Raw genomic sequence first — 16,658 nt, 5'->3', positions numbered from 1 at the left:
GGAAAAAAAAATGTAACGTCATATTTATTTCCCATTTGTAATCCAGGGCGTGATCACCAACACTTTTGCCGTATTTATGATTCATTTTGGCTGACTGCATGCGGGACGCCTGTGAGACAGCGCTGAGGGAAGTAGGAACTCCCATAACAGCTCTCACTGCTGCTTCAATATAGTGACTCCTGAACTACTGGTGCTTTCTTAAAGTTGCCATTAACACAGGAAAAAGACGATAAGACTTGTTTCAAGTCACTTTTGGACAGAAAGTAGCGAGAGGGGTCTGAAAAGTTGCTAAATATAGCAAAAAAAGATGATAAATGGGCAACACTGGACTGTCCTCTCTAGTTTTCCTTCCCTCCTGAGAACGGCGCAGCACAGTAGTCACTAGCAGCTTCACAGCCAGACACGGAGGAGCAGTGGGGTTGGATTTTTAAAATAAGAAAAAATTTAAAGTTTCATGATATTTAAATTAATTTCAAACTTTTATTGTGGTTAGTATAAGTGCACAAATATAGGCTATACATAATATAGGTTATATATTTATCCCATATGCTTTACATTGTTTTAACTTTTTTTTTTTTTTTTTTTTATACTTCGTTCTGAAGGTGTGGGTGCTTTTATAGGAACACCAACAGGAGGCCGCTTCAAAAGCAGGGAGCGGATCATGGCGCAGTGCAATCTGGGTAAATAAAACAGTAATTGAGCAATAATACTAATGAAGTAACTCATACTGGCAGGATTCTTGCCAGCGCATTTCAGTGTAACGGCGCATTACGTTGAAATTGGACCATTACGTGCCAACGGTGCGACACGGATGTCTGAGAGCAACAGAGAAAGGTCAGTAAAGCTCTTGAACGGGCATCGGCGCAGTTGTAAACCTCCTGGACAACACAAGCTAACGCTAGCTGCTGTTAGCTTGACGAACAGCGCAGTGGCGGGGTTCAGTCGGGGCTACCCAGTACATACCCAGTACAGGTAAAGCTCTGAAGGAGGGATGTTATTAAAAACTAGAGATGCACCGATCAGCGCTTTGTGGCCGATATCTAATCCTATTTTACTCCCCCTTCCAGCTGCACCACGCAGCGCTCGGCTGCTTTAACGCACGCTGAGGCAGTCCTCTGCGTCCGCTGATGAAGTGTGCTCATCTGGCACACTTGCCAAATACAGCACTGCGTTCGCACGGGTAAAACATGTCGTTTTGTGGAAAAGGAAGTTGTGCTGTGTTGTTGTTCTGTTTCTTGGCGCGGTGCCGTCACAGGCGAGGGGCTGGACAGGTTGGTTGAAAGGTTTGGTTTGTCGGGCCAAGTGCAGCGTGAAAGCGGACCGTACCAGCTGGACATGAGCAATTTGGTCCCCAATAGAACCGGGTCTACTGGACTGTCAGGTGTGAAAGTGACCTAAGGTCTAAAAAGGGATCATGGATTATTTGATAATGAAACCTGGCCATGGTCCTCCTCTGGTTCCTTGTGTTTACTTGCTGCCAAATCTTTCTGAATTTCATACCAGCAGACACAGCCATACCCAGTACAGGTAAACCTCTGAAGGAGGGACGTTATTAAAAACTAGAGATGCACCGATCAGCGCTTTGTGGCCGATATCTAATCCTATTTTACTAAAAGATTGACCTCAATACCAATTCGGGTTAATTGGGATATTGCTTTGAAACTTGCAAAAGCAGAAGATGCAAGACAATTCACAACATCCTCTCTAGCCTTGGTGTCATGAGCAGTCACTGATTATTTATACGAGGAGCACCTCCTGTGAGGGAGCAGTTGCCGGTTTTACTTTTATTTTTAAAAGGAGGACAGAACGAATATGAAGTTTTAAACCAGCTTATACTAATGATTAATGTTGCTAGTATTACTAACGGATCCATTTTCATCTTCCCAAGTCGTCCTCCTTCCTCACCCAGCAGTGGTGCAGACGCTCCCCTCAACAATCATCGCTGGAAGTTACAAACTCAGCTAGCGTGGTGAATAAATCCACAGACAGGCCCTCGCAACAGTCTTTAGCCGACAAGGCAAAAATGTGATTCGACGGCGATGAGCCCCGACTACGGCTGCACGATATCAGAAATCCTTGTGACGGGGAGAATACTTTGCACATTGAGGAGACGATGATACCAGTTCCAACATATTCCTCCTTTCTGTGACCTACAGGATTTTGGCTAGTATCATTTATGTCCGGTGTGAGCGCCGCAGCATACTGTGAAAGGAGAGGAAATCTCGACGGGTCAACTTGTACGATCTGTAAAAAGGTCTGCGAGACAGTCAACAGGCTGCCGGCCTTTCCTAACCCACCACGTTCCATCGCGACGGATTTTGAAAGTCCAAACGGGACAAAAGAGAGCGCCTTTGCTGTACTTTGTCCAGCCTTCCTGTTATCTGCTCAAATGCTCTCTGGCTAGTAAGCCTTAATGAACAGCAGGCATGAAAACACATTTTCCTTTCAAATAGCCGACTGGATCTTTGTGTTTTAACACCTCAAGTGTACTAAAAACAGCTACCTTTGAGTCTCCTTCCCTCAATAACAGCTTCCACACTGAAGAGGGTTGCCTTCAATGTCACCTGATAGTGCTTATTGACCAGATTTTTTTGTGTTCCCAACCCTCCGGTCATGGCTTATTTGACTAATTCTTGTCACTAGCCGATTTCTAGGAGAATCCCTACTAAAAACATGTGGATTAAGAAAGGGGGGGGGGGGATTATGAACATACTCAACAAGCGTACTCAAAAGATCTTGAATCAGTGCTGATTGCAGCATATTAATGTGATATTTATCATGGTAAATGGGGGCATTTGGACTCAAAAGGCAAAAAAAAACAAGTGGAGAAACCCATGAAGGTGTAGCAGAGACAGCTGAGTGAAGGCCTGGCTCTCTGGAGGTCATCCCCTAGGAGTGGGACAGGTGGTTTCACTTCAGCTTTCTGCTCATAAACCAACTTTTAATGGAGCAGATAAGGCCAGCAGGTTTGTTAACCATTACAGAAGGCCTCTTTCAGCTGAAAGGGGAGGCTTTCGCGACCAAACGAGGATAATCAGGATGTAAAAACTTCACACGGGGTTTCTATTAAAAACCAAAAAAAAAAAAAAATACAGTCTCTATGCCCACGAATTCCCCAACCCAAGCGAGAGCAAGTATCGTGAGAATGAGAGGGAGCTAGTCTGAGGCAACGTTTGACGTTTTATTTCGCCGCAACGCGTTAGCAACAGCGTTAACAACCAGATATGGTCCAGGTTAGCTTAGCGCTCCGAAAACACGACAGGTGACTCGCAAAATACCCACGGCTGGTGCGAACAGCCCACCTAAAACTGCGTGGGGAATCTGGAGAGGCAACTAGGGCTAGCAGAGATGACCGGGGTTAGCCCGCTTCGGGGGGGAGTTTAGAAGCAGATTTACATGTTAAAAAAAACACTAGAAAATGTTAGCTTAGCAGCTTTTGTAGTGATGAAAAACAAAGTTTACCTCCCAGTGTTCAGCTTCCTAGTAAGCGGACGCGGTCCCGGGGGTGTTGAGCGTGTCCTCTGCGCCGCAGCCCATCTCAACAGATCTAGAAGACAACAGTCATTCTGCTGCGAGGAGACTGACAAAGATCGTCTGTTGCGAAGATGGTGTATCCCCTTAAAAAAAACGCAGACAGCCAGATGCTGTGTTTGACTGGACTGGGTCGGAACAAGGACCGAACTGGACGTGTCCGTATTCCGAAATTGAAACATATTTGTACATTTGTGTAGACATTTGTACATTAAAGTTAAGGGACCCAATTTCCAATTTGTACATATTACCAGGAAAGGCCACGTTAAGTCATTCCAGGAAGGAAAACCTTCCAACAACAAAACCTCCATTATGGGTGTGTGTTTAAAAACATAGAGACAAACTGTTATCTGCCTTTCCTGTTTGTGAGTCATTACATTTTGCACACTCATAAATACTTAAGTACAACACCTACTTATGTAACATACACAAGCTGCTTTACAAAGACAGCACAAAAATTTAAATATGACTAAATATGAGCATGATTAAAAAGACAAAAAGCTAATTTCCCGATCCAGCCAATATATATATATATATATATATATATATATATATATATATATATATATATATATATATATATATATATATATATATATATATATATATATAATTTACTAAATCCTATTATTAAGGTGATAACATATTATTTGTAACATATTATTTGTATTTGTACTTGTTCAACCGGTTGAGGACAATGGCTCTTTATGTCTGGATTGATTTGTTTATTTGCTCCTGGTTATGAATTGGATCTGTTTGTCTCGAGATAACATTTGCTGTAAATTGGAGAATGCTACAGAAAAAAATTGAACACAGTAATTCAATTTGTGATACAATTCTTCTGTTGATGTCGTTTTGTTTGCATTTAATATTACTTACCTATATGCACAGTTCTATATGTACTCAATATTTCATAATTTTATTCATATGGAATGGCCATTTTTTTTATCTCACCAACACAGTGTAAAAGCTTTGTTTGTTTGTTTGTTTGTTTGATTCTGGTTTCCATTTTGATTCGCTATGATGCTTGAACAGTTTCAATGTGCAACATGAAAACCAAAAATAGACTAGAGGAGAGGTAATTTAAAAATGGATTGGAGTGAGACGTCTTAACACTGTTATCCTCTTCGAGCTGATAAATGAACGACTCCTCCATGTTGCTCCGTGGACGTCACGCTTCGTGACAGGAGTGGAAACTTAGCGACACCTAGTGTTTAGAATCTGAGGTCACGTTGTTTCGCCACACTTTCTGCCATTTTTGCTTTCGCTTTCAGTCATTTTGTCAACTTTTTTAGATTCCTGAGTATGACTAACATGCCTTATTACAGCGTCTAAAGTTATAAAGTGATAATCCAGCAATTAGGCCGCGAGGGAAATTTCCCAGGCGCAGTTTTTTTTTTTTTTTTTTTTTTTTTTTTTTGTAACATGTCAAACTACAATCTTTAAAACCCAAAAGACAGTTATCAGTTATATCTATTCACAGGCGTCGACTAAAAAAAATAAATAAACATTAATATTACATTAATATCAACAATATTAAAATGAACCCAAGATAAGTTTGAGTAGGAGGGGCTGTGTGACAACCAGATGTGGATGAGGAGAAGTTTCACTCTGCCGCACCACTCCTGGCGGGCTGACGGAGGACGCGACCATGGAGGATGAAGAAGGGGACACCTACCCAGAGATGAGGCGCTTCGCCCCGCTGCTGCCCTTGCCAAGGCACCGCTCCCAAAGTGACACCTCGGGATTTCGCTCCAGAGTGATGTGCAGGCTCCGGGGGGCCCGCTCAGGTAGGGGACTGCCTGACTCCTGTTCGGACATAAGCCTCAGTTATCATGATAGACAATAATATATTTGGACATGACGGGGCCGATAGGGTCCATTTGATTTTTGTAATATTTTTGCATTTACACTCCTCCGTGGGTGTCTTTCCATTTGCTTTTGCAAGCATCTATCTATCTATCTATCTATCTATCTATCTATCTATCTATCTATCTATCTATCTATCTATCTATCTATCTATATATATATATATATATATATATATATATATATATATATATATTCAAAGATAGCAACTCTATATGTCTATAAAAAGCATCACATGTTTTTGCATTAACTTTATGACACACCCATCTTAAAACTTAATTCTCTCTTGTTTTAATTTTATTTTTTATTTTTTAATGTTTAATAATCAAGGTACCATAATCGTAAACACGCTGGCTGAATGATGCCACTTGTGCACACTTTTACACTGGAGAGTTGTACGTGTATATGTGTGCATGGAGGCAGCAGATTATCAAAACATATAGGGTCCAGCGGAAGGGTATCAAAATGGCTTCAAGTAGACAGGACAAATGCGCCCAGCGGTGTAACGCCTCAGCCATGGTGTTAACCACCTGTTTGTCCTCAGCATCTTTCTTAAATGTCAGTGTGACAGTTTAGCAGCCCTCATGGCTGCAGAGCGCATACCGGCCTGTGTACTGTTTTAGTGGTTAAAACCACTTCCTGGATGCCATCTCCACCACTAGCCTCATTTTGCAGAAGTGCACCCATTTAACCAGCATTATGGGCAGGCTGATACGCCGATGATACGCTGGTTTCCCTGCGGGATCTTCCCTGTCCTGCAAGTCTGATTAATCTGTCGTGGGATTATTGTCGCATTGGAAGTCGTGCTTCTTCAGCTCGTCTCACACAGGAAGTATTGGGTGTTTATATTATAGCCGTAATTACAGGAAATGGTTGCAGAGAGGAGCGGCTAGGAAACCAAAAGTCTAAAGCTATTTGTTGCTCCTGACAATCGGCTGTTAGTTTGAACCTCAAAAGAATAATAAGTGTAAACCACAGCTGCAGATGCTTCTCACTCATGTCTTCATGTAGAGTCCCATCAGGTTATTCCTGTCTGCTTCACCGTTAAATGACACGGGCTGAGATCAGAAATGTCATCTTGATCTTCATTTTTGAAATGTTGACCTCTGTCTTGACGTTTGCCATCGTTAAAAAAAAAACCAAAACTCTGAGCAATGTTTAAAAAATAACTGAAGGGGGAGCTATTTCCCCATCATACTCAGTGAGACGTTTTTGGCACGTTCGTAACTTAAACTGCATATTCAGTCAATTCAGTTCGGTATATTAATAGAAAATAAAAAACGCAAATATAATCATTACTCATATTTCAAGTGTTTATTTTGATGATTACATGTAATGGAACCTCATTATTCATTATTCCCGGACACTCTGGACATCAAATGACAAAACGAATCTATTGAAACGTATGAATCCATGTACAGTAAATAAAATCAGTACTTGGTGCTTCGCCTGCACAAATTACTGCATCGATGCAGCGTGCGTGGAGGACATCTGAGGCGTTAAATAAGCCCAGATTGCCATTGTAGTCGCTCGTCTGCGTTGTTTGCTCTGGTGTCTGTCGCCTTCCTCTTTTACAGTTGTAGCCCTTGTCCTATATATGTCTATGTCTATGTGGTTGCTCTTTAGGTGCTAATTACTCCAGCTGCAGTCCGGGCACCGGGCATCTCTCCCAAACTCTTGGATGTTTTTCCTTCCACTCAAGTTCCCATTAATACATTTGCTGAAAGCCCTCTTACCAAGTCCTGCTGCCTTTTGTAGCTTTTGTGCCCTCGCTGTAGAGCACAGGTGTCAAACTCAAGGCCCTCGGGCCAAATCCGGCCCGTCAAGGTAAATTATCCGGCCCTCGAGAGCCAAAAAAAAAAAGGCATAAATCCTTTTAAAGTGTATAAAGTGGCTAAAACTGTGCCTCCTGTAAGTGTAACTCACCCCAATATCAACTTTTTTTGCAGATAAACTGTATAAACTGGGCCTAAGGGTGCTACTTTTATGTTACTGTGCATTTTTTATACTACTGTGAGAACTGGAATGAAATTATAAAATAAAAATTATCGTCTCTACACATGCAAGCGGCCCTTTTAATGACTTCATGATGCCAAAGTGGCCCTATATAGAAATTAGTTTGACACCCCTGCTGTAGAGGGTGTCAGTGACTGTCTGCTGGACACACGTAAATGATAGATGGAATGAATTTATATACCGCTTTTCTAGTCATACGGACCACTTGGAGCACTTTACGCTCGAGTCGTATCCACCCATTAGCACTTGCTAACCGGCACACATTCACACACCGATTAGCAGATCGGTTGAAAACGTCAGGTTAATTGCCTTGTCCAGGGGGACATCAGCTGGAGTCGAACCAACCTTATGACTGTAAGGCGACTCTTCCACCTGGCGAGCCACAGTCACCCAATCAATACCTTGTGTTCCTCATAACAAAAACATAACATTTCTGTGTTAGAAATGACTGTTTTGATCTTAGAATTAAAAGCACTGTGAGGAACTAGGTTTAAGGTTTTCATTGGTTGTAAGCCATGATCTTTCAATTGAACAAATAAATGGATTGATACAATATGCGTTTTAAATAACATCTTTAACCAAACTTTTGCTTAATATTCTAATCTATGTAAATATATTCTATATAAGGGTTGAATAAGTCTGCTTAAAACTACCTTCACTACAGCAGTTTCTAAGTTCAAGGGATTCCTATTTGTAAGAAAATATGGGGGTATCATCTACTATGCGAAAAAATTTTTTTTACTGGGACCATAAACTCTCTTAACACCTTACATCTAATTCTATGAAGGCAAGCTCTAGCAGTCAGCAACCAGCCCTGTCTGATAGCCACCAGTTCTGGTCACTGTGTTACCAAACAGGACTCTCTTTGTGATGGGAGTTAATTGTGGGCCTTTGCATTTTCACAGCATGGAGTCTCAGTGGCTATGCTCTCCGTAATCTGGACTCTGTGCATCCAAGGATTCTTATTTGGACTCATGTATCTTTGAATATTGTTAAATTTGACTGCTTTGATTCGCTCCAGCATTTGCTGGCTTTATGTGGCGTTTTTCTAATAAAGTCTCCACAGTCCTTATGCTCAGGGGGCCCAAACCCCAACACAATATTTTGTTGCCACCCTTCTCTGACCAAGAGTCCATGGAAATGTCAAGTAGTTGTGCTCTGACAGCTTTCCTGTATCCAGCCAAACACTGGTCCTCTCACAGAATATAATACACCTGCTGATTTCTAAGCACGGGTGGCCTTCATATATTACATAGGAATGCCCATGTTCAAATCTGTGCAGGCTAGAGATGTTTCTGTTCACTGGTTTAGTATGTATTGTTCAGAATGCCCAAGAGAACCAGGCTGTGCAGCTTTATTTGTTAGATCCTGACTTAAAGTTCAGCTCCTTCTTTCTAAATATGTTCCTGTAGTTTGAATTGTATGGACAGTTTTTGTCTGTCGTTGCTTGTTGCAGACGTCCTTCTGCCATTCCTGACGGTTTAGCTTCATTAGTTCAATATTTGTCCATCTTGAATTTTTAAGAAATCCTCCTGTCTGGTGATTTTATTTCGGTCAGGTTTATATCAGTGTCAGAAGATTTTAAGACACTATGTTGCTTTTAATTTTTGTCAAATTATTGACAGTCCTACTGGCCCTAGTTCAAAATATCTAGACCAATCATCTCTTCTTGATCTTTTCATCACCTACATGCCACATAAATACTAGGGGTGTAACAATACATAGATCGATATATTGATTGAATGATCAATGATCCAATTACATCAGTTCAAGATAAAAATATCGACCCATATCATAATTTTAAGATACGCCTTTATTTATGCGAGCAGAGTGGAGTAGCGGAAACGTGCTAGGCCCTCAACCCAGCGAGCGATGAATTGAAACCATCCTCTGCTATGCAAGGTCTACCACAACCTATTTTGGGGGGAGTGGTGGCCTATTAGTTAGAGCATTATGCTTGTGTCCTGGAGGTTCTGGGTTCAACTCCCACAGATTGCCACTTTGGGTCCCTGAACAAGACTCCTAACCCCAGATTGCTCCCCAGGCACCGCACAGGTGCCTGGGGAGTTCGCATTTATTTATATATATATATATATATATATATATATATATATATATATATATATATATATATATATATATATATATATATATATATAGGCTGTTTATATATATAGGCTGTTCGCATATATATATACAGACATATTTCTTAGCTCTCTTTGACAATTTCTTATCTCTCTTTGACAACTAGCCTCAATCACGATACATGGATCACAGCTTTTGTACTCCCCTTGTTGAAAGGACTGTTAAACAATTATCATCCTATTTCGATTAGCCAAGGCTTTTGAAATACTGGTAATGATCCCCTTAAAGAATATTTCTGTGGGGCAAACATCTTGTCATGTCATCAGTCTGGTTTCAGGAAACAGAACAGACACAAACTCTGCCTTACATAAAAGCAATGAAATGTATACCAACAGAGTTTGTTAAGACTTATAAGTGCCTTGGTATGGGAACTGAAAACAAGGTTTCATTCAAGTCACATATTTAGCATGTTTTAAAGAAGTTAAAGATCAAACTTGTGTTTTTCGTCAGAAGTAGATCTTGATTTTCTTTCAGTGCAAAGAAGCATCTCATTTAAATGACTTTCCTGCCTGTTTTAGATTATTGTGATGCCACCTCTCTGCATATGCTGTCTATCACTGGGCATTACGGTTCACAACAAGGTATAAATTGCTCACTCATTACTGTGCCCCTATAGTCTCGGGTCAACTGGCCATCATTATCAATCTTTAGATGCATGCATTAGTACATTTTCATTTATAAACTATCCTTGGACTGTTCCTGCTCTATTTATCCTCCTAGATGTAACCTTGACAGCCCAGACTCAGATTTTGTTGTCAGGACTTTATCTCCCGCAGTTCTCCATTAGTACAATCAGGACTTGGATGGGGAAATAAAGCATTTTGTTGCTCTTCAACTTAGACCACTCTTCAGCAGAATCTGAAACTATTCATGCTGATTTCTCAAGGACAATTTAAACTTTTTTTAAGACAAACTGAGAAATCTTGCTATGAAACTTGCTCATATTTTCAGGTACATAATATTTCATTGGCTTATTCAATCTGAATGGAACATTTACATTTTTTGCATTGTTGCCCTGTTTGTAACTTTTCTTTGTTGTTTATTTTTTGTTTCATCAAAACAGGTCTCTCGTAAATGAGATCTTCGATCTCGATGAGAGCACCTGTATAATAGAGGATTAAAAAAAAAGATCTTTGGCCTATCTTATAAACCATTTTTTTTAAATTGCTGCTGCACTCAAGATGCAAATTTAAACACTGCACAATATAATGTAGCCAGCAGCAATATTTAATTGTTATTTTGTGTGCATTAGAAAAGATGTGCTCACATTAATGTTCATGTTTTCAATTGTGATGATTGATGAGGTAGATGGGTTTTTGCTGCTCTTTCTAAATAACAGATTGTCCTCCAGATGGTTGCTTTCCATAGACTTCCATCTCTTGCTAAGATATGGGCGAAAATGCGGAAATAAATAAATAGAAGAAGTTGATAAAAAAGACCAAAGAAATAAGAACAAAAGTACAAAAATATAACAAAAAAGGGAGCTGGAAGACAGGCAAAGAGCAAAAACAAAAAAAAAAAAAAATTGAAAATAATCCAAGCAAAAAACAACACAAAAACGATCCATGGATGTGGTGATTAAGTAGGAGGAGGAGAGGGCTGTAGAAAAGACAAGAAGACAAAAAGCAACACCAGGAGGTCTGTTCCTTTCGGGTATCATTCTCAAAATAACGTTGATTACGGCCCCTTTGAGTCGGCAATAACTACTTGTTAAAACATTGTGTTGTGCAGATAGCAGCTCTTTACCCCTCACCTCCCACGCACAGTCTATCCTTAGCCTCCGTTGGGGCTTTTGTTAAAGTCTCAGAAATAGAAACTCAGCTCTGAAACAGAAATCTTATTAAACTATGAAGTTTTAAGTGTGTTTAGCTCACAGCCCAGCTCGAAATCTTTTATCAAGTCAGATAGTGTATCACTTTGAGACATCTATATCACATATACAGTTGAAACCATATTTTAATATACAGTCAATTAGGTTTACCAGTTTCTTTTTAAGTGCCAGACTAATAAGGGAAAATTCACAGGTTTCCTATGCTGATTAACAATTTGTGACAGCACCAATTGATGGTGTCACCGTTTTGTTTCTGATGAATTTACAATAGTTCAGTAAAAAAAAAAGGTACACTTTTGGATGCGTTTCAAGCAAACACACTGCTTCTTTGTGTGACATCCTTGAAAGATCAAAAGTGATCAACCAAGACACCAGGAAGAGAACTGTGGACCTCCAAAAGCCTGGTTTCTCCTTGGTTACATTTCCACTGATGCATATAAACATATAAACACCACGCAGACGTCCAGCTTGAAGAAAAAGGGGGAAACTTGTAAGCCCTCGAACATAATTTCTGTTGTGAAGTGGCATCATCCTAATGTTGTGGCAGTGCCATGTTGTGGGACTGGTGCCCTTCACAGACATATGGCATCATGAAAAACAGAAAATTGTGTAAAGGGCAGTGTTTTTTGTAAGGAACCAGCATCGCCCATGATGTTAAAGCTTGGGCTCAAATGGGTCTTCCAAATGGAAAATGACCCAAAGCACGCATGCTTGGGTTAGAAAGTGGCCAAAGGACAGCAAAGTCTATGTTTTGCAATTGCCGTCACAAAACACCTGATCCAAGATAAGATTAAATACTGTTGTGATACTTTGTTTGTTTATTTTTACCTTCAAGATGTAGTTAGTGATTTCTGTAACTTCATTCTGATTTAGTCAGATATCTTATTTCTGTTAGATTTCTTGTCTACCTGTCAGCAAGCTTTCTCTCTGTCCCTCAGCTTATCACCCTCATGTTGTTCCCCTGTTGCTTGTTCTTGTAATTACGTTCACCTGCCCTCCTGCCCTCCTCTCTGTTATGTCCACCCCTATTTAAACTCCCGGTTCCTCTCCTTCTTCGTCAGATCGCTAAGTTATGCTAGCGACCATTGAGTCACCACCTGTTTATTCCCTGCTACATGGCTCTTTAGTGTCTGGTCATTTTCTAAAAGTGTAATCTTTTCGTCGTTCATCATCTCATGTGGCTTCCTAGCGCTTGTCTGCACTTTGGTCCAATTCCCACTTCACGAAACATCAAAGGTATAGCTTACTAATCCCACATAGGGGACATTTTGGTAGACATAGCAGCACAAAGGAATATAAAAAGGCCAGATGAAGTATTATAGAACTGTTAACACACTAGTTACTGTATAGTCAATCAATAATTATTACTTACAAGTGAATAAATTGAATAGTCTGAAATTAAGTTTGGTGCTGTGCTATTGCGCATTCTTATGGCTAATGGCACAAATTAATCTCCAAAGTGCTTTGAGGCTCGGGGCTGGATATATCTGTGGCTGAAGAGGTCCTGAGCTGCCTCAGGTAAGCATAAAGAGGATCAGAGGGGTTGTCCAGTTCCATCCGCACCACCAAGCTGGGCTTCCTCGCTAGCTTGTCCAATTTGTTGCCATCACAAGCCCCAATACGACCTTCCCAGCTCACCACAGCAAAGAGGATTAGTGGCATATCTGGCATCATGAGTTAAGTGGGGCACAAAATCTCAAAAACGATTAGAAGCAACAACTTTTTTTGTGAAGTATACAACCTGACTTTCAGCATAAATTAACAAACTAGAAATGCCCTTTTATAAAAGCTATATGTAATTTAATTTTTATACAGAAAATTACAAATAAAGGGTCACTCATATTATTCATTTATTGAACAGAAAAGATTCACATCAATTTTTCAATGAGCTAGCCAGGACAACCAACACGAGATTAATATTTGATTTTAGTTTCCATTTTTTTATGTTTTATTTTGTTTCAATTTTCATACATTTTATTCCAACTTTTTTTTTTTTTTTACTTGTTTTTATTTTCTAATGATTTAATCATGTAAATCACTTTCCTTGTCTTTGTACTGAAATGTGCTACACAAATAAATTTGCCTTGCCTAGATAGTTGCACACTACGTGTGCAATTCCAGTATTTTAATTGGACGATCTGAGCTTGGGGCCACAGGATTTGTGCCCCACATCTCTCTACTGAGAGCCTGTTGGGCATGCACGCTGTGATTTCAGATGTCTATTATTTAAACAAACGTTGGTTGGCTGGCCCCAATATCAAGGCGCCTCAAGAGGATTTCGCCTACTGAGCTTGTCAGTATTCTGGCAGACTTAGACATATAGACACAAATGTTTACAACAGAATTTTATTGGTAAGGGAATCTGTCTTTTTTGTAACATTACACTATAAAGAACGATGCTGTCCCACTGATTATTGTGAACATAGAGCTCCACAGTGACATCCAGTGGGGCTTGGCCCCACTGGCCCCAAATGTAGAGGCGCCACAGAAGAGGATGACACTGACCACTACAGATTGGTAGAACATCCGAAGCAGGCTGGTGCAGACATTGAAGGACTGAGTCTCCTCAGAGCAGACAGCTCTGTCCTGTCCTGTAGAGGACTTCAGTGATATCTGTCCAGTCTAGTTTATTATTGAGTTGCAGCCCTTGTAGGTATCCGCGATCTCTATCCCCGTCGTTTCTTATTACAGCAGGGGTGTGGAGCCTCTTGCTGCGCCTCAAGTCCACCTCCAGCTCTTTGTTTTTTCTTGTGTTGAGCTGGAGGTGGTTACTAGCTGTGTTTTCATCCAATTCTCGTGAACGTTTTGAGCAAAAAGAAAATGCAAATCAGATGTGTTTCCATCTACAGGTTTGTAGCGAATTAAAGCTATAGTTGGTAATCTTGGTCAGAAACACCTTTTGTTATACTGGGTAAAAACATCCATCCATCCTGAAAGTAGTCAATACATTATGTATTTAGAAAAAGTAGGTTAAAAAAACAATCTCTGTAAAAACTCTAACCAATCCCTGTTCTTCACACCAAAAGAGCCGGGATTTGTCAAAGTTTTGGTCCTGCTCTCACTCACTCTGTCCCTCGTGTTTCAGGGAGAGCCAATCATTCTGATACATTCACCTAACGCAGGGGCCTGCACGTTCCTTGTTAGTTTCCGCTTGCTGGCTGCGCATGCGTGATTCTAGTGTTTTGGTTAGCTTGCTTAGGTGTTAGCTGTTCATGGTAGCTCTGCTATGTGAGGGCAGGCCACCAACAGAACAAAAGGTCTGGCAGGCTGGGCAAACCAAAGCTGGGAGCATCAAACAGGCAGTGGTGGCTGGTGACTACATTGAAGAGAAAAAGAAGCATTTTTAATTCTGCTGCTTGCTTATTTACATTCTTGGGTCCTATTGTCATGAAAACTACAATAAAGATGCTTTTAAATCTTAGGTTTAGTAATCACGTTAATGTTTATTCAGTCTGTCTGTTTTTAGCAGATTGTGCACATTTAGTTCACATTTAGTTTTTAATGATCTTGCAAGGTAGTGGTGTTTTTGTTGTCTCCTTCTATGGGGGTGGGAGCTGTTGACATTGAGGAGCCAGTTGTTATATCTTCTGGCTCGTCGTGAATCGCCTCGGCGGACTCCTTGAGAAGCCAAAGTCTCACCTATGCCATTTGTTTCCCCTCCATCTGTCTATCAGTAACTCTGTGGTTACTTACTAAGCCATTAACTCTATTAATATTTGTAAAAATGCCTCAGCAGCAGATGAGCAGGATGTTAACTCTACTCTGCTCAGCCCCCTATAACGGTGTGCTCATAAGAATAAGTGCGTGTTTGGGCGTAATGGAAATGCCGTGCTGACATAGTGGGTTGATTTGAAACGCTGGTGCTGCGGAAGACGAGACAAAAACAGCAGCTTTAAGCTGTTGACATATTAGGAAATCGGTGAAGAGGTTACATGAGCGGCGTTAAAAGGGAAAAAGAGAAAAATAATAGAAGTAGGGAATCTGGAATATACAGTTTAAATAGAGCAATCACACTGACTGATGAAAGGGAAGTTGCTCTGAACTTTACTGCATATAGCTGCTCTTATGCAGTCGATAACCTAATGGTTGTGTGGACATTATGTCTGTCTTACTTTAGATGGTGTTAGAGTGTTCACATCAGCTCTCTATCACACCGTCCCCCAAACACACACACACACAAGCATGACATTTTTTGTCTCCAAATATTTAACACTAAAACCGCAAATCAACCCTCCAAAGATGCACCTTAACATTTTTACACGGAGTGCATGTAGTTGCAGCGAGTTTAATCAAGTTGGGGGTCCTATCAGCTTTTGATAGTACCACTGTATTACAGTGTGTGCAGCTGAAGTGGACATCGACCGCGCTGTAAAAAAGTACCTGCCACATTACAGATTTATTTTTTTCTCAGACTAAAAATCTTCATGTTAACAAAAAAAATGTATTGTCAAATGTATCTCATACAAATACATAAGTGTTTTTACATCTTTCAGATGAAGATTTTATTTATTAAGGGGGAAAAATAAAACTATCCAAACAATGTGGCCTTATGTTAAAATAAACCCCCTCTCCCCATGTTAAATGATGGGGTAACTGTTATGAACTGCAGTTTGCTGGTTCAATTTCACCAGCCACAAACAGGCCTGATTACTGGGAGACACGTGGAATCAGGAAATCACCGAAACAGAACATGTCTGACTGTGTGAACCTGGCTTAAAATCTCAGTAGGTGAAATATTGTCATACCAAAAAAAAAAATTCAAGAAGAGGTGAGAAGGACAGTTATTAGACAATTTCAGATCATCTCTTTGTTCCTTGATCTAGCCGTGTTTATTACGTCTTAAAATCACCTTAAAGGTCACGACATAGAATGGGGTTTTGCAATTGCAAAATTGAAATATTCAGAGGTGGGTAATGCAGGTTTCAGTAAGTAAAAAGCCTGCAGAGAGATTAGTTGCAACCAGTTGCATTTCCTGTTCCACAGCATAGACAGGGACTAATATTTAAAGTCACCTGGTTAAGTGAGCAGGGTGAAGGAAAACTAGACAGGGTCTTTACTTCCTGAAGCCGGATTTACCCACCACTGCCAATATTACACCAGGTATCCATCTTGGGAGGCAATTATAAACACATAGCCACTATGAACTGTGAGGGCTAATATGGGATTACAGAACAAGTGGGATGCTGCAGCATTGCAATCTGCAGGTGCTCACAGGACAGAGAGATTGTATAATTTTCCAGTGTCCATCTGATCTGAGAAATATCTG

The 16,658-nt window shown here is 40.4% G+C and overlaps 2 protein-coding genes across 10 annotated transcripts in view; one reads left to right on the top strand and one right to left on the bottom strand.

Moving 5' to 3' along the window:
* The window catches only part of LOC105927970 (pleckstrin homology domain-containing family A member 1), a 30,349-nt gene extending 26,755 nt beyond the window's left edge, over positions 1-3,594 (bottom strand). For all 8 annotated transcript variants that reach the window (XR_004927556.1, XR_004927557.1, XR_004927558.1 and 5 more), the window contains exon 1: positions 3,463-3,594. The gene's annotated coding sequence lies outside the window, so the exon portion shown is untranslated. The remainder of the gene's footprint in view (positions 1-3,462) is intronic.
* Positions 3,595-5,167: 1,573 nt separating this feature from the next.
* The window catches only part of phactr2 (phosphatase and actin regulator 2), a 73,652-nt gene continuing 62,161 nt past the window's right edge, over positions 5,168-16,658 (top strand). For both annotated transcript variants that reach the window (XM_036126449.1, XM_036126448.1), the window contains exon 1: positions 5,168-5,321. In XM_036126449.1, the coding sequence (XP_035982342.1) occupies positions 5,183-5,321 (139 nt within the window). In that variant the 5' untranslated portion in view covers positions 5,168-5,182. The remainder of the gene's footprint in view (positions 5,322-16,658) is intronic.

Source organism: Fundulus heteroclitus, chromosome 22 (genome assembly GCF_011125445.2).
Source record: "Fundulus heteroclitus isolate FHET01 chromosome 22, MU-UCD_Fhet_4.1, whole genome shotgun sequence".
NCBI lineage: Eukaryota > Metazoa > Chordata > Actinopteri > Cyprinodontiformes > Fundulidae > Fundulus > Fundulus heteroclitus.
Note: the sequence above shows the minus strand (reverse complement) of the source record. Positions and strands in the feature narration are given on the sequence as shown.